This window comes from Syngnathus leptorhynchus, chromosome 9, assembly GCF_054491065.1.
Source record: "Syngnathus leptorhynchus isolate UIUO chromosome 9, UIUO_Slep, whole genome shotgun sequence".
Taxonomy (NCBI): Eukaryota; Metazoa; Chordata; class Actinopteri; order Syngnathiformes; family Syngnathidae; genus Syngnathus; species Syngnathus leptorhynchus.
The window spans coordinates 10,103,634-10,123,267 of record NC_141203.1 but is presented as its reverse complement, the minus strand read 5'-3'; the positions used below and the strand labels follow the sequence as shown (position 1 = coordinate 10,123,267).

General features: G+C 37.3%; 1 protein-coding gene across 9 annotated transcripts in view; it reads right to left on the bottom strand.

The window, feature by feature from the left end:
• Positions 1–19,634, bottom strand: part of ikzf2 (IKAROS family zinc finger 2) — a 38,692-nt gene that overhangs the window by 10,664 nt on the left and 8,394 nt on the right. For 2 of the 9 annotated variants that reach the window (XM_085920339.1, XM_085920344.1), the window contains exons 1-3: positions 13,415–13,582; positions 2,429–2,632; positions 506–555 (exon numbers count right to left, since the gene is read on the bottom strand). In XM_085920339.1, the coding sequence (XP_085776465.1) occupies positions 506–533 (28 nt within the window). In that variant the 5' untranslated portion in view covers positions 534–555; positions 2,429–2,632; positions 13,415–13,582. The other 7 variants (XM_085920337.1, XM_085920343.1, XM_085920340.1 and 4 more) reach the window with 5 other exon arrangements.

Sequence of the window (19,634 nt, the reverse complement as noted above, 5' to 3'; positions counted from 1 at the left end):
TGGAAAACATTGACTTTTTTTTTTCCTCTGTCTTTTTTTTTTTTGGGGGGGGGGGCGCCACATTATAATGTCACTGAGGAAAAAGTGAGAAAGATGACAATTGAACTTATTGTGACATTGGAAATTGTTTGTTTATTCCTTATGTGACAGTGAGTAGGCGTCATTATTAAAAGGACAACTGATGGAATCCTGCCTCTGCGTGTTTTCCTGCATGCCATGAGTGTCATCAAAGTAAATGGAAAGTTGATCCTTTCTTCATACTTTTCAGTCATACCATGAAGAGAATTTCTTGTTTTTTGAATGTTAAAACATAGCCTTCCATTTGATGATGGTAACAGCAAAAGTTAACATTGGAGGTTTTATGTTACTGTCTGGATCTCAAAAGCTTCAAAAGTGAGTGAGGTCTTATAAATAAAATACTTTCCAATTAATTGTTTTTATCTCGTTCACTTCTATGGAAGTTGCTTCAAATTGACTGTCGTGTAGATGGAATAGAAGAACTTACTCGCAGAGTAGCCGTTGGGCGCCTCCATTTCCAGCACTGTGGTGGTGCGGCTGAGGAGACAATAACATTTACAATAGAAAGTTTTATATATATATATATTTTGTAAATACTATACATCCATTTCTTTTAGCTACAATCAATTCATACGCATAGCAGACCAATCATTTACAAAGTAACAATATCTTTGAAATATTATTTGAATGGCCCGGCATAGGAGTGGTCTTTGTCATAAAATAGCAAGCTTATATAAGTGTATGTATTAATTATTTGCCTTAAGTTTTTTCATCAGTGTTTTTTTTTCACTTATTGTAAAAACAATCAGTGCAATTTCATTACACATCAATCAAAATCATTCCATTCCATAAAAAAGCCATCCAATAGCACACAATTGAATTCATTTAAATACAATAATTATTTACGTAAAGCATTTAAACGACAATTGCCATCATCTTAGTCAGCGCTCACAGACTATACAGGCATCTGTCACTTGGGCCCCTTTACACCCAAGGAAAAAAAAAACTTTGTACATAATGTGTAAAATGATGTGTGAGCAATCACAGAGATGAATGAACATAGAAAAGCTTAAAATAAATAGGTGAGTTGATATAATTACCTTCAAGTGTCTCTCCTGAGTAAAATTACTTGGTAATTTGAGTCGAGGACTGAGGGAGGGGGGTGGTAGGTCGTCTCCACCTCCCTTTAAAGACCCAGAAAGTCCAAATCACTTATTTCCTCTCGTGATATTTAAATAATGCAGAGCAGCTCTGCATTATTCATTCAAGCTATTAAAGAAACCCGGCCAGAAAGGTGATGCAAGCAAGTTAGAGAAGCGCATGGAAAAGTTAAGGAGCGCATCTTCCCTCAATGGTAACCAAGTCGGCGTTTCTTTTCTGCGCGCCTCCTGATGAGTTAAAAATATGAGATCATTCCGGGAGAGTTCGACACGAACCCAAGTCAACCCGATGTAGAAAAGGAACGTCGGAAAGGGAAGACTCGACGGGCTGCTAAGAAGGAAAGACGCAGAGGGATGGATCAAACTGGATCCACCGGTTCCTAAGGAATTAACCATAGCGACAGGGAGCACCCAGTCGCTTTTCAAGAGACTGGAAAATCCGTTGGTTAGTTGGTGTTGAAAGAACGCAAGTTTTTGGAGATATGTGACTCACTAATGCTGGAAGGACCTGCAGCGCCACATGTGTTTTATTGCAACTGATACTGAATGGATACGTGTCATGGCCACATTAGGTACAAGTGCAGATTCAAAACGTTTTGGCTTTTTGATGGACATCCTAATCATATTAAATCACATTTTAAAAGAGCTTGCTGGAATACTTGAATTGTGTTAGGGGATCTATTTTCAAATTTCCTTGGTTTAAAATAATGCGCGGTGTCTTTTTATGACCACACCACCTGAATTTCCACTCTGAAATAAAGAAAAACTATTATCTTAAAGGTGTGTGTTGTGTTTGAGCTCTGGGTTGCTTTTCACTTTTGCCAATTTAACTAAAACGCTTAGAAAATGTTTTTAATGCATTTACATTGAATATAGTATCATTTTAGATTACCGACGCAAACATATTTTTGTTGTTGTTGAAGCTTAGATCTCATTAGATGAATGGTTATAACGATGTTAATGGGTGACGTAGTTTATGAATTAAATGCTGAATTTGCTCATTATTTTTGTACCAGCCACGACGATCATGCAAAACTATGAGAATAAAACATGCGAGGAAAGTTGGATGATTTTTAATGTGTTGCTCATATATTGTAGAAATTCTACACCGACTGCCATGCAACAGGTGATCACACCGATCAGCTCCGTTCCTCACCAGCATTGCTGCACATAAGATATCCAATTTTGTACTTTTGTCCTTTTTTTTTTTTTATTTCGTTTCGTTTTTTTCTTTTTTTTTTGTAATTTACCTGAAGCATACGGTAATCTCCCATTGAGGTGCACGGCGATCCAGGGAGAATATCTAGGTGCGGATCAGACTTCATTGCGGTACCATGCTGGAGGCGTTATTAAGCCGGTTCCGAAGCTCGAGTAGAAACAATCTCCTGTTAAGATCCACCACCGCCTTTCGTCTCCATCTCCCGCAGAGAGCAGCTGCAGAGTGACAAGTGTCACTTGTGGTGCAGGGGATGTTCTGTTAGTACATATAGGTTTTGTCTCACACTGAGAAATGGACCACCGGGTACTGCGGTATGTTGCATGGCTGGCACAGTCAATGATTCGTTTACTGCGGACCTTTCATTTGTGACCATTAAGTCAAATTGTGTTCATACATTGAAAACAGTCTTTTTTTTTTTTTTTTTTTGCCTTAAGAATATGGATTTTTAATTTGTAAATTCTAGGATGGCAGTTACCTCATGTACTTAATGAAGTGTCCATGAAGCGGTAGAGCCTCCAGATTTTTATTTATTTAAATAATGCATTTATACAAGTTAAGTTGTTGGTCAAAATTTTAGACCTCGGGGAACGTAATGCCCTGAGGAATGTACAGTAGAGCAAAAAAGAAAAAAAATCTGCTTTACTTTGGCTCCCTCCTGTGACGAGGAAGGGATATTACAAGTTTGTAATACGTATCATTTCCTTACACTTCCCCTGCAAGAAAGCATAGATTTCCCCTGAGACTTGTCAGTCTCACCAAACTTTTTAAAATAGATTTATTATGTTATTTGATCACAGCAGTTATTTTTTGTGTTGTGAAATATTTCTGTGCAGCTACAGTTGAGAAAGCATCTTAGAATCATCAGAGTCATTTGTTCCACAAGTTTCATTAAGACTTGAGTCACTGTTAGAATTCAATGAGACTTAATTTAGAACTAAGAATAAAACATAAAAGCAAAGATTGTCTCATTGGAGTGTGTGTATATGTGTGTCTACTTTTATCGATCAGTATATTTCTGGACAGCTGGACTCAAGTTACGAGTCCCCAAATCCCTACACTGGTGAGTAATAAGCACATAAAGTTTGCTTAGAATCGTATTCAGACAGAATTAGTCTGTCTCCCTCAAGAAAGATGCATGCCAGCAGACTGTAAATGAGCTTCAACAAAACAGACGCAAATAAATGCTTCATGTTCTTATTACAGGGAGAGCAAATATGCAATTCATGGAGGCCAGAACATATACACATATTTGTTGCTGTTATTTTTCAAGTTACAGTATCTGACTACACTTCAGTTAATACTGTCAAGGATTACAGGATAGTGATTCCAGGGAAAATAAAAAATCTAAATAACCCAGTCATTGAAAGAGGGTGTCCACATTTATGCAACATATTTTAATTTTAGGATCCACCCCGAATATTTGCATGATTGAATTATTGTTTTGTAAGGTCAGCTCCCCTACTAATGAGACAAAGGTGAATGTTAAGACAGTCTGCAAAGGCCAAAATACTGTACTGTCTCTTTACACCACTAGATGTCACTAATCACATGGAAATGAGTTGATATGGGTTGGAAGGAGATTTAGGCGATAGATATCGTGGCAGTCAGGCATTTAGTCAATTTTATGTTGGAGTGTGTGATTTTATTTTATTTAAGTACTTATGAATGGATTTACTAGTATGACAAATGTTTTCATGCGTGATTGTTTGCAGTGCTCAGCCACATTTGTTGGAAAACAGTACATTTCCTTCCAGATCAGTACTTTTTCATGCCCACATTAAAATGTGTCCAAGTGTGTACTCAATGTCTCATGTAATGTTCCTTTTGATCAAAATCTTACTTTGCACATATATTCATTTATGTTTCCAAAAGTACAGAATACAAAAACACTACATATGTATGTATTTTCAAAAGAGCTGCGAGCGAGATCTACTCTCTTGAGTGTTGAGACCATAGCTTCAACTTTTCACATTTCAGCGTGGTGAATTATTGATGTTTCTTTTCCAGCCATTCCATACCATGGTATAATGCAGTCGCAATATAGAGCATTACAAATTCCTTCATTCCCCAAGACTGAATCTCTATCGGGAATTAAATGTTTTCATGGCGTTGATGTACAGTAGCAATTTTATTTGCAACCCATGCAAACATACTTTATGCCTTAATACTTTTTAAACCAATCACATTTGCACCCTTGGGGAAATTGTTATTTGGAGGAAGTTATATATTTTTTTTTTGCTAAATAACTGATCACTTGAGTACATATATAAATTTATAAGAAAAAAAACTCAGAAGATTGGGGCTGGATTACATTTTGCCATGCTGATCATGTAAATTGCATGATCATATGTAATACATGGAATAAATTGAGAACTCACTGTAATTTGAGTCAATCCTATTAATTTTTCATGAAGTAATCTCGAGTACTAATGAGAACACATTGTTAATAATAAAGCAAATACTTTTTTTTTTTTTTACAAACCCAAAATAATCTTCGGAAAATGCTGAGAAACATGCATTATATGCTCTTTACAGAGAATGGAGGTAAATGTGGAAAATAATTCCCAGAAAAAAAAGAAAAATACTCCAAAGTACCTGAAAAGCCCATGAATAATTGTCGTTTGGCAAAAACTGTTGCATTAGAGCCACATAGCTGGCCCCAATGCCAATCTTGTTAAGTTGCTTATTTTTTTATGGCAAAATATAAATTATGCAAAACTGTGGCAATCATTCATTCAATAATTTAACCTTGTTCCTCCAAGTCGATGAGCAAGCTTGCCTCATGATCATAACGGAATATTTATCTGATGCGACGTCCACTAGCATCTGGTGTTTGTGTAGCCTCCTGGCGTGCTCCAGTTTCTTCTTCCGCTCATTCTCATTTTTGGCTTTTTGTTTCTCTACCAATGCGCTCTGTGCAATCAGTGCCCTTATTTTTGTCCATAATATCTTACTGTTTTTCTTGCATCAGCTTTTTCTTGAATTTGCCTTTTGTCTCTTTATCTTTTTTAACCTCCTGCTCATCCAAATCACGTCATGTGGCTCTTTACCGCTCTTCTTTGGCTCGCTGCTGCTCTAGTGCTTGGCATGTCCTGTTTCTCCTTTATTTTGTTGAAGTTGTAGACATAAAAAGACTTTCCATTCACATTGCAACGACATCTCTCGTCTCTGTCCTTTCAAAATCCATCAAGTTATTGTTTTTTATCCTCTTCGAACACTTTTCTGCTCACCAGTTCCTACAAATCTTTTTTTTAATTCTACCAGATTATCATTCATGGGTGTCTCTTTGGCAAATACAGAATATTGGATTGGGGTGTCAACCACAAATCTGACAAAAGTAAAAATCTTTTTCCAGCCGTTTTTGTCTTTCCAGCTTTCTCAGTGGGCTGTTTTGTATCAAAGCAACTATATGACAGCCCCAGCTTTTAGTTTTGGGGTAGTTGATGACATCCTGGTCATGAAACAGATTACATCGTGCCTTTAATTCAGGGTAGTTGCTAGATATCATAGGGTTAAAACAAGTAGCATGACCCGTCTCGGCTTCTCGAGAGGTGGGTGACATCATTGTGTGTGAAAGCATCTGAGGTAACAAAGGTGTCTAAGAAATTGTTAATCGCTATTTGCACTGAACTTGAACGGACTCCACCAAGGAATAACTTTGTTACTGTGGAAATAAACACAACCAAATCAATAAATATTAGCTTGCCAGTTTAACAAAAGAAAATAAATACCTTGACACCTTGTTTCATTACAACTGCATAGCGAGCTCGCGAACCGCTTTACTAAATCATTTCTGACTTTTATCATAGAACATTTACCGTTGTTGTAAGTGTGAAGATTTTTTTTTGTAAAACTGACTTTTAAGAAACAATCAAATACATTGTCTGCCGTTGTCAAATATGTACAGTGTGCTCATGTGTATTTGAACAGTCACAACAGGTTAGTTTAAAAATGGACTCGGTGAACCCGATGGAAACATATTTGCTTGAGTTTTTAGGGCTCCAGGGAGCTATCCTGGAGATCTGTTTTATTACCACTGAATAAAAACCGTAAAAGTTTCATCTGCTACAACATCGACTCGTAACTGGTGTTTGTGTTTTCCTATTGTCTGGTTTGGTCTTTGCAGTGTTTCTTCATCCGATTGGAGTTGCATGTTGTTTTTTTCATCCTGTATTTTTACAGTCTTTGCTCGCATTTCACTTTGTATATCTTTGTCCAAAATATCATCCCGCATTTGTTTCAACAGCCGTTTCTTTGACTTTTCACGCATCTCTTCTTCCCGTTTCAGCTCATCCATGTAGAACTGAAGATAGTGCTTAAGTTTTTCTTGCTCTTGCTTCTTCTCTTGTCTCTGTGCTTCTTGCCGTTGTTTTCTCATCTGCGTGAGATTGTAATCATTAAAAGTTTGGGGATGAAGTCGTTTCCGAGCAGCAGTGCCAGACGCATCATTCCAAAAATCAGATTTTTGATTTCTGTCCTCTCGATTTTTTTCATCCACAAGTTGATTTTTGTTGCATTCTATTGGCTTCTGGTTGGCAGTGGGCTGCCTAGCCAGCACATTGCAGAAAAACGAACTGGGATTTGATCGAACAAATGAAACTGGCTTGTTGCCTTTCTCTGTTTCCTTCACTTTTTCTGCTTCCTTTCCATTTTCCAATGATGCGTGTTCCTGTGCTTTTTCTGTCAGTCTGCAGTCCCCTGCTTTTGACTCTGAAGCAGTTTGAGTGGATCTTGTTGTATGCATTTTTACGAAAACTTGCTTTTATGTCTTTAAATCCAAATAATGCTTGAGTGTCAATTTCTACAAATCAGTCATTGTACCTGGGTTTGGGGGTGTCACAGCTACTCTGTGATGTCACTTTCTTCTGTGTCAGTGCAGCTGATGATCTCATATTATCTCACCTCATTTTCTTTCGACAACAGCAAGTCACAACTTTGATCCAAATGATCAGAGACCAATCAATACACATCTGTACCACTTGGAACACATCTGAAAGAGCAACTGGAGCGTGTTCCCACACCGGCTTTTGTAGATTGAATGTCAGTTATGATCATTTCGCATTACAGACACATATACAAGTAAATTGTGTCTTGTTGGCAACGCAGAATATCACAGCAGCGGTTTTATCGGCCTCTTTAAAGACTTACAAGTACAGATGGTGATTATTGTGGTAGAGTGCAAAAGTATACTTTGGCAAATTGACAATCTAGTGACTTCCGGAATATGACCCAATTATAATGAAGAGTTTCTACATATAATATAAACTTCACTCTCTTCAACAAAACCTTTTGTCACAGACGGTATATTTTAAATCCAAGCTACAAACGGTATGTTTTCACTTTCAAAGTGTCCCCCTGGAGATTAACGACTTTTCCATGTTTTTGTTGCCATGTCACATCGCACTCCTTGAAGGACTCTTCCAGGGTTCTCCACAGCCCCGTTATCATTGCCATCTTGAAAAATCGTAACTATTTCAGTAGGGAGTTGGATTTTTATGACACCGTGTTGTCATAGTGAAGCTGCCTTGAGCTGTCCTGCCACAATTTGGCTCTTCTGGTACGATCAGTTTACAGACGTGCGGGGTGACTGACTGGCCCTGTGGCAAGAGCTCACAGTGGACGATCATAATAATGGCAGTAAACAGCAAAACATTCATCACAGCTTATAATAAAAATGTGTTAATTTTAACCAAGGTATAAAACCCATGGAAGGAGAGCCATTTCAGTCTTTCAAACTGGGGAGAACAGAAAAACAAATATTTTGGAGAACTCACTAAAGTTTTCCTCAGGTGTTTTCCAACAAATGTTTCATTTCAGACAGATTTCCCCCTTTTTCCCCTCTATTTTTTCTAGTGCCAAATACTCTACAGGGAATTGAAGAACATTTGCTCATTGCATGCGGAAAGCAACTCCCTAAGACAGTCCAGATGGATGCCATTCTGGACCGCCATTGAAATCATCCCAATGGCTCAACCCTTCTGTCCAAATAATAGGCCTCGGCATGTTATTTGGCTTTAGCGTGAGTTCTTTCAAGCCACTTTTTTTCAAATTTAGGTTTGGATAGAGGATTTCAATTCAATGCACCGTTAAATCGCGGGCTTGGAAGATTAAGTCATAGTTGTTGTTTTTTAGGTCTTTTTAGCTGAGTGTCATCTGAACTAGTTTAACTATTTAATTCACAACAACTCAAATAAAATTTCAGCCAAGCATTATTGACTCCTGATGAGATCTCAGTTAAAGATCAGCCACACTGTTGCAGTGAGAAGGCACTTTTTGGCTGTTATTTGATGACGTGTCTACAACCCCAACCTGGTTTTATTACTTTGCATACAGCATAAAACAAAAAAGCTTTCCAGTATCCCTGAAGGGAAAAGAATATGACTCAAGATATTGAAATGCATAAAAAAACACTGAATAAAAAATATTCCCGTAGCCCCACGCCCAGCAGGAGGTTCTCACAAAGGATTGCTGAAGTTTGGTAGGAGAACTTGGTAGAAATCCAAATATGAGTACGGAAAAATACCAAATCCAACAACTTCACCACTTTGCACAATGCATGCTAACTAGACGCTTGACTAATAGTTGTAATAGTGTGAATATTTTATTCCAGAAAACACTGCACTAATAATAAAACAAGCTTAAAGAAAATGCACTAATTCATGAGGAAAATTGTTTCCATAGGACATATACGCCTACGGGAGGGCATTAGGAGAAAAGACTGACGCAAACAAAACAAGCACACATTTCTTTCCTACTGCCCCACAGGGTTCATTCACCACATCACTGACTTATGAAGAGGGCCGGTTGTTGTTTGACTGTGTTTAAAACTAATCCGACGCAAAGGGTGGTTATTTATAGAACGCTACTCAGAGAAAGAAAGATAATGCTTCAAAGTGCCAGACAAACATGAAAATTAATAAAACGTTAAATTAAATGTGAAACGCTATGAAAACAAACGTCTTATGCACTAGTTATTTTACACAGTATAATAACTTTTGGCTATATTTGTATTGCAGTGAAATATGTATATTTGATACAGTATAAGCTAAAATGCTCCTGATTGGGTGTCGACTACAAATAACTTTCAACCAGTCTGCAACTACACTGTGCAGTATTTTGTACAATAATTTATGTGAAAGCGCCTTTGGACAAATATAAGTGCTGGCCTCACAATGGCGATGCCATGGCGACCTTCACAAACTGCAACAGATTCTTTGCAGTTTCTCATTAGAATGTAAGGTCATAGAGCATTTAAATAATGAATTCAAATGGTAAATTCCAGCTCCACAAGCTTCTGAATCGGATATATGGAAAATAAATAGCTGCATGACTGGTTCGGTTAAGAAAGGGAGTGATGTACAAAAATAAGCACATTTTACAAAAACTGGCAGGGAAAAGGGAAGAAACGCTGTTCCAAATCCCAACAAATATTCAACCCACATATGAAAGCACAGAATTTATCAAGCAAAAAACAAACACAGAAGGGGAAAAATCCAGGGAGGCAAAACAAAAGAAAACAAAGGCAATGAAAGGAACAGACAAACACAATCTGGCAAATATGTGACTGATTCATTACACAAACTTGTTACAGATGGATAACCAAATAAATAAGGCTCAAATTTGATTGGCCAGGAGGGGGGTAGGAGTCGAGTATGTGGGTGGAGCAGGTGGAGTCGTGACAACAAGTCAGGACAGATCACGTGCTTGTCGGATGAAACGGCAATTTGGTTTGTTTGAATGCGCATCGCGAGACATGAAGTGGGCGCAGCTGAGAAGCAGCTGGCCAGATAACAAGTCCAGAAACTTCAAAATGTCAAAAACGTAGTTAGAACCCAACTACAGACACCCAGAGATTATTTGGGAGAGTTTCCGTATTTTCCGGACTATAAGGTGCTACATTTTGCAAAAATTTTGAATCCTGCATTTTATCATCTAGTACGGTTTATATATATGGATTTTTCACGATTTTGATGATATTGTATAATTTGTGCATATTCTCTCACATATGGAAATTAAACATTAAAACACCCGCGGTTTCTAGTCCAGTGCATCTTATATATGAACAAAACAGGAGTGTCCTTGAATTTTAGCTCGTGCGTCTTATACTCAGATCCCGCCTAATAGTCCAGAAATTACAGTGCATTGTTTGTAATTTGCTCTTCAATGTCTTAGTCTTTCCTGGTTACTACGATGGGAAACGTACACAGGCCAAAAACGTCTTCATTTTTTATTCTACTGTTTTACTGTTTGTAACAGGATGTTGCAAAAGTATGTCCAGAAGGACTTGATAACTAAATAACTCACGAATGACATGAATCGGGTAACATGCCATCATTTATTCATTCATGCTGCTATTCTTGGCCCACACATCACAAGATCATGTCGAAAATATACACAAAGTGAGAATATAGTGACAAGCGGGATGATGGCACTTGAAATGTGGTGCAAGTGGTGGATTCCCACCGGACTGAAGCTCACGGCAAGGCCGTCAGACTGGAGAAGATTCACTTGACAAAAATGTTATCTAATTATGTTATGTAAACTTTCTGTAAACTTTCAAGACGGAAATATTTGCTTTTGTCGCGTTATATTAGCTTCCATTAACGATTATAATTCTTGTTCTCTTCCTGACTATAATGTGACACATTTTCACCTTAGACATTCGCACTCTCTGAGCGCTCTTGTTAATTTAATGGCTTTTGCTGTTAAAATTAATGTGTTGACTTGTTGTAAAACTGCTTTCAATTTGATTGTCCTCATTACTTGGCGGGATAAAGAAGACTATCAAAAAAATAAAAGGACAACATCTCTGGAAAAGATTTCCACTTTGTTTTTATGGATGTAGTAAACTTTTAAGCAGAAAAACTTGATCCCTGACAGGACGGGGTTAATTTGGTGAGGTCGATAGACTGTAAAGAATTTGCCAGGCAGGCAACAAACTACCTGAGAATGTCGACCACTTCTTTAAACATCTACCTCAAGCATTTCCTGAATTTAGTATGCTGACGAACAGATTCAAGGAAGCTATAGATTGTGTTTCCTTTCACCTTCGACGTGTACATAGTCACCGAGTGAACATCCTCAGGGGGAAATCTTGTATTGAAAGGATTTATGCATAATACAGCATTGATGTTTTCAACTTAAATACAATGTGGCTTATACAGAACTCATGCATGCGTGACATTATTGTCACTCTGTTCTTGTCCTAGATGGTTGTCGAGCCTTTCACAGACGAGAAGGCAACAATAGCTCCAAGCCGCCTCGGTCACACCATGTGGAACAGATGAGCACTTTAAGTCCATCAGCCTCAAAAGCTAAAGCTTCACACATATTTTGTTCGACTTTCTTTACCCGACCTCTTGATCCCAAGTCCAAAACGGGCTGATAAACTGACTGGGATCATTATAAAGTGCACAAATGGGCATTGTGTGGGATTTCATTGATCCAGTTTCTTTAGATGCTCTACCAGTGTGTGTGTGTGTGTGTGTGTGTGTGTGTGTATATATATATATATATATATATATATATATATATATATATATATATATATATATATATATATATATATATATATATATATATATATATATATATATATATATATATATATATATATATATATGGGTCGACATATATATATATATAAGTCATCATGCCAGATGAAAACTGTACCGCACAGTATCTGCCTAAAGCTGTGATTCATGTCATTGTCGGGGACGACGCTGTGATTTCCCAGTGGTGTCTGTAGCAGGGGATGATGCTTTATTCTATCAGCTTCTCAGATCGATCATTTATCCGCCTGCATCCTGAAATGGTTTCACTGGGCCAAGAAACAAATTTGTTGGCTCAGAGAGTTGACACACCTGCCTGATATCATAACCAGGTCCGATTGCAATTGAACTCTGTCTAAAGTCAAGGTTGTATATATTTCCAAAGGTCAACCAAATTACTGGCAACGATTTCTGGGTCCACGGGACAAGAAATTGATAAGCAGGCAAAATAACTTTGTCTTGTTACTTTTCTTACAGTTCTTTCCAAATTGTACAACAGTCAAATCACAATCAATGCCTCATTGAACCAAAATGTACTGACCAGTTTTGAAAATCCGTCATGAAATTATTTCGATTTGAAAAGTAGAATTGCAACAATTACAAGGCTGGCCAATGGGACTAGGATTTATTAGAGCTAAACCAGATAAGAAAACACGTTTGAATTGTGTCTTCTCGTCATCTTGCTCCTCCAATCTCCTCTAAATGGTGTTATTAACTGCTTGATGGCGCAGCAGTGGAAGCTCTGCAGAATATGGCGATTGTTTCCCTCCTGCCAAGAGCATACAAATACCTCTTACTGTATCTTACTTTCCTCCCTCCCCCCACAACAAGCCCTCAGAAATGTAATCTTTATCTGCACCATCCTTCTTCCCTGTCTGATATTACTTCATCCAGTAATAGAAAGGAAGCACACTTTACGACGTGTGCAACAAAATAAATGGCCCTGTGTACAAAAACAGAGAGCTACACAGTCTCGGGAGAACCATTGTCTCTTGCAGGAGGACTGGTTCAAGGTAATATCCGTCCAACAAACATTTCTTATTGGTACTTGATATGCGACCAACCATAGCCTACTATTTTTCTAATCAAGCTATTTTCTATTCACTTTTTGAGGCAGTTTTACAAGAAATATATATTTTTTCATACTTTCTCATGAATTATTTCACATGCGTTTTAATTGACAATCTATCATAATTATTGTCATGTTTTGCACAGTATGAGACTAAATTCAAGAGAGGCAGGAGAAGCCGAGTCTACTGAACAAAACAATCATTTCACCAGCAAACAAAACACAAGTAGAAGCAACAAAAACTGCCAGCAAAAACTAATCCTAACCCAACAACAACCAAAACCAGACTGAAAGGAAACCAGAGAACTAAACACAAGCAAACTGACGAGACAACAATAAACACTGAACTGGGAGAAACAGCAATATGTACATATTTTGTTCAGTTAGACAAACTTACTTTTGCTTATGGTTGTCCATCGATTCGATGATGACCATCTTCTTTTATTTGTTCTTCTTCCGCCATTAAACCATCCAAGATCTTCCCAATAAAGAACCAACTGTTACTCCACATCTTTATTTCCCTTGCTCAACAACGGACATCTCAAACAACATGCAACAACACCTGGACAGGACACAAGGTAGGAGGGAGCTGATTGGTTAACTCAAGAAACCTGGTTGACAAGCACTGGTAGAAACAAAAAAAAAGGCCACCTGAAACATGATTTGAAACAAAACCAAATGCAATCTAAACACAAACTGAATCATGACATTTGTATTATTTTCTAACATTGCGTGCAGCTGCAATGAAGTTGGAATTCACTGTTGGGAATCTCAATTGGGCTCCTCTAGCATGTTTCAAAGTTCTAACACAAATCAGCGTTTGCATGGAATAAAATTCTTCGATCCGATCAAAATTGGGATTTAGTATTGAAGTGTTTTCATGCGCACTGATCGGATTATCAATCGCAATAGACCATCTTCTCGTTCGGAATAAAATCTTGATCCGAATGAGCTTGATCCAATCTGAATGTTCTAAATGAGGTTTGTACATGAAGCATTTTAATTTCGATCAAGTTTTTAATCCGAATAAATGCGCTTCCATGACTATTTGACTCTGAGGACTATGATTGAGTTGTATGTTCAACAACATCCCAAACGGCCTCGCCCCTGTATACAAAATTTCACAGACCGTACGATGAAAGCAATGCAATGGGGACATCCACAATGATGGCCTGTTTGTAGATATATTTCTCTCATCATCATAAATTAGTTTTGCCCGGGGCAGGCATTTTAATGACGGGCATATGAACATCTTGCATCCCGGTCTGTAATACCTGACATTAATCTTAGTCAGCATGATTTACTGCCGCGATCAAGGGGCCACTTTTAAAACTGCATTAACATTAATGTCTCTTTCCTGCCTTTGAGTATGATTTGTGGTCGCTGGAGGTGTACAGCAAAAATGAAAAATTGGAAAAAAAAAATCTTTCGAGAATATAGTCGTAATATTGCGATAACGGGGGTCACAATGAGAAGTACAGTATAAGTTCTACAACGACGTTTGGGCACATTAAATTCTTGCTCATCCAAAGCAAAACTCAAGACAAATAATGTCATTACTATCAATCAATTAATTGTATTCTAACTTGATTCATCTGAATTCTTAAATAGTAAGGAAGCATGGGGCATATGCTAATTATTTTGTGTTTATTTGGAGATTACCAAAAAAAAAAAGAAGTACCTTCGTCAGCATTTCAAAGTTCATCTCATAATCATTCACTACCATCCAAAGGCCAAATGAAAGTCAAATTGAAGACATAACCATTGCTCTGGATCTGCAGACTTTCACCTTCTCGTAAGTTATTTATCATCTCTCTACATCGTCTTTTCAATATTTCAAAGACATGAAAGAACTACCCTCAAGAAGTAAGAATCCCTCCGTGGTTGCCTCTGCGCGAAAACAAATATATATATATAGCTGACCTTGTAGTAGCACAGTAATGTTCTTGTTGGTGTGTTAAAATAAAAAGTCGTAAAGATCATCTGGATATGGTTGTCAAAACAAAACCCTAAATATCTGCTTATGAACAGAACTGCTTTTCCGAATCAATTAATGTGGTCATTATATTAATGGCGCTAAAGTAAAAAAAAAAAAAATTGCGATGCACATTACCTCATCCAAGGTCATCATTTCTGTCCTTTCAATGCCTTGACTGAATGTGCATAACAAAATATTAGTTGAAAAATAGTCATGACTCTATCCGTGGCTTTATTCCTCAAATCTTTACAGTTACTAGTATCGTAAAGCTTGTGCTTATGTGCACTGACTCCAATATGTCTTCCAATAAGTTCCACGGACAAGCCATTAGACCCGCGGTGCTTCGAAGCCTAATGGCCTTCGGGGTCGGGACAGGTGCTCCACAAATTGCTTCACTTAAATGATTAATGGGGACGGATTAGAAAAAGGGGCGGAGACTTTGACAATAGGTGCATTGGAATTGAGGCTGAACCCGTTTACACACCGGCCTGCCAAGCCATCTTTTTTTTAACCGTCTTTTAATGTATTTTATCTGATAGTGACAGTGTTTTTTTTTATTTTTATTTTTTTTTTAACTCTTCCAGGGGTTATCTAAAATAATAATTCCGACCTTCCTAACCAACCACATGTTCACAATTTGAATGTCAGGAATTTTAACGCAGATAGATATCAGATCTCAAATTACGCACAATATGGCAGTAATTACCCTGGCCAAGTGTTCTAATGGCCTTTCAGTTATACTGGCGCAGCAACATGGGGTCGTCGTAATGGTCCCCAAATCATTTTCACCTTCCCCGCTGCTACATTGAGAATTCAAATGACAAAGAAAATAGAGGCAAAGATCTGGACCCCCCGATTAGCCGTTTATCTTAACAATCTTCCATCCAGCCCCCGAGGGCGTAAATCAGAAAGAAAAGATATGATTTTCTCATCCTTTCCCCACACCACTGAAATTTTCTGTCAAGTAATCTCACTGGAATATTTTTCCCCCATAATATACAAATGGGCATATTTAGAAATTATCCCCGTTATCATATTTCAGATTTTTTTCTTCTTTAGTTGTATATCTTAAACGTATTTGATACTGAATGAGAACAAAAGGCAAAATCATCTGTGCTTTTGATGAAGAGATCATTAATCTGCCGTCCAATCACCACAATGTCCCCTGCTGTACATCAATTGCTTTCAAAAATCCATTCATGTCGATACTTTCGTGTCTGCTTCATCACTTAAAGATTGGAGCACCCCGCTGTGTCACACATTTAATCTCGCCAGCACGGGCAGAAAGAAAAGGAAGATTTGCCATTAGTGAAGCTTTAACCCTTTATTGGGCACACATTGTGCTACTAATCAATACGAAGAATAAAATAAAAAGTCTTCACGTTTGCTGACTAACCCAACTTAAAAGTCTTATGTACTGATGAGTGATAATATTGTGCCACTGATCCATATATTTTGTGATTTAAATTTCAAATCTGACTTCCCAAAGAATAGTCCTGAAACACAAATAAATCAACACCTCAAGAAATGTCATTAAATATTACGACCGCTTTTTCATTTAGTGAGTTCCTCTCGGATTCACACTCTCAATATCTCACTGCCGCTTCAACCCATGAATATTTCAGAGAACTGACAAAAGTGTCTCATTCTCGTGAAAAATCAGACTACCAGAGGGTATGGCTAGATTGATGAGAAATAAGCCTCACCGTCTGAAAGATTGGAGATTCAAGAAAAGCCTTAATGAGCATTTGGAGGATTTCTTTGTAAATAATCTTTGATTTTCCTGCTCATTTGTTATCATGCCCGACAATTCCATTATGCCTAAGAATAGAAAATTATCGATGCATTGTGCTATAAAATGAAAATGTAACATTTTCTTATTTATTGTGTTTTCATCACATTCATATCTAATTCGTGTGCAGTGCAACAAGTCTAAAGAATGAAACCAAAATTTGCAGCCTTGGGTTTTAAAGACACGTTTCCATGCCTACATCTCCACTGAGGTTCACAAATCGGCAGTCTTTTCTGTTTTGTTGCTTTCCATGTGTGACCCTTGACTTCAAAAGTTACGCTGTTATTTAACTGCACAGCAGGCCATGAAAGGACCCTTTGTTGTACATCTGCCCGGCACTAAACAACAGACAGACTCCCCCGCTGTGAACACAAAGCCAGTAAACATTCCCGTCGGAGTTAATGAGCAAACATAAGGCTGAAGGAAAATGAATGGATTTGACTGCGCATTTTAACATATAATCGTTTTTTCTTACAAGTTAAAATGAAGTTGAGCAGCAAATAGTGCTAAAAAAAACACCAAGAATCTCTTTATAATAATTTTAGAGGCAAAAACGGTTTTTAATAATGCCAACTACATGATTTTTTTCCATATCACATTGACAGCAGAATCATCCCACAGATTCTTTAGAATTGCGAAGAGCGATCATATTGGCAGAGTTGTATTATGCATTTCGAACAGTCCCGAGAGTCCATCGTTTTTCAAGTGCGGAGTCGAGTTAAGTCAAACCAAAAGCTGCTGAACTGAGCTGAACTATGACCTGTTGTACAGCACGGATAGCTGTTTGAGCATGTAGGTGTCCGAATACATTAATCAAAATTCGAATCGGATGTCTTTTTGAATTACATTTTTGGTTAACAAATGGTTGATTAAATGAGACCTGACTTGAGGTAGACAAAAAAAAAAAGTATGTCTGCAGTGGACTGAACATGTAAGCAAGCATTGAATCATAATAAAATGATATTTATAATTTACATGGACTGGCAGAAATTATTCTCCATGTCGATGATTATTCGTGAATTTGATTTGTCATTTACTGAGGCTTTCATCGACTTTCTGAGCGAGGCTTCTCTTTTAAATATATCTGCCGTTGTATATCATTGTAGCAACAAAGTCATCCTCGCCTCACTCGATCTGTGCGGCGGATTTACTTTTCAAAAGCACTTCTCGATAATGACGCTTCCTTCATGTGCCCTCACATCTCCAACTGAGTAGCACATTGGGGTGAACTAGACCGCCGATGTCTTGGTGGATCTTAAAAAAAATTCTGGGAAAATGTCAGTGTCAGTGCATTTTAAAATAGACATCATTTTACGATAAATCAGCCGCTTTGACACGTTGTAGAAAAGGTTAAAGAGTTCAAGGAGTGTGAGTGTAGCATTGATTTAAATTTATCACCATTGCACCAAAATAACACGTTCTCTTCAGTGTTATTGCTGCAATGATTGACATCAAGTCTCCAACATAATTTTTTTTGTTACTTGATTAAAAAAGTAATAATCCATGAGAAAAAGATATTTTCCAAAAGAAGGGAAAATGCAACGTTGTCGTGTGGCTAAACATTTTTTTTTCCATTTGACCTAAATACAGAAGAATGGATTCTCATCAATCTCTGGTGGAATTAATATAAATACACACTCTCCATTAAATAAATTGAGTTTTTTTATGTGGTTGACCAGGCCTACCAACCATCACTAACCACGACAAGAGATCAAAAGAAAGCAACTTCAAATTCTGTCAAGAATGAGATGGGGCGGGTTTTGTTTACTGTCTATTTCAAATGAGCCGGCTCATTATCTGCTCTCATTCTTCTCTGATAGCCATCATGAAGAGTCATTTCTTCAATAGATGTGCATGAATATTAAAATGATCATTGACACAGCCCACTATATTATTTAGAGGAAATATTTTTCTGATCACAGGCTCTCTTCAAGTACTAAATGACAGGAGATGTAATAAATTATGAGCACTGGCTATGGATTCGCAGTTAAAGGACACTTGTCAGTGTCTTATTCCTCTCTGGATATTTCCATTTTGCAACAGACATGATCAAAATGTCACAAAAATGTTGCACTTTTGTACTCTTGTACTTGGAAAGCATTTTATTAGATGTTAATGCTAAAAGAATGATAATAATTTTTGCTATGGTATAAATTATTTCCTTGAATGCAAGTGCAAAACTTGCATTCCAAGAGTGAAGCATCTCCAAGTGAAATTATTAATTTCCTTCAAATATATTATTTGTTGATCATTTCCTTGGGTGCTCACTCTACATTCAGTCTTTTTTATTGCTTTTTTTCCCAGAATTGAGGAAAATTGTTATTCACCTCTGACTCAACTTTGGTTTGTTTCAAAAAATCATGACAGAGCCAATTTTGTTAGAAAAACACAATAGTCTGGAAATATCATCAAAGGGAACATTGTATAAAATATTCATATTTAACTCTGTTTGCTTCTCAAATATCTTATTGGACAATCGAGGTAAAGGAGAAGAAGAAGAAAGGTAGAAAAAAAAGTCACTTGCAGGGATGTTGCAAAATGACACAAAAGTTGTCATCTTAAAATTCATTTTTAAACTTGAAGTTCTATAATCATCATTATTATTTAAAATAACTTAAACATGGAACAAACGGTCCCGCATGCAGCAAAACCCACCGGAGAACATACAGAGCATTCAGAAACAATGTTAGTGTTGTTTTATTTTTGAAACTGTTAATAAATACAAACTTAAATACCCACAGCGCATAGTGTGATGTTAAACAAAAGAAAAAGCAGCCAAGAGCAAATTAAATAACCGGCAAAACCTTTGTTTACACTGACCTAGAATTGTCACGGATATGCAAGGGA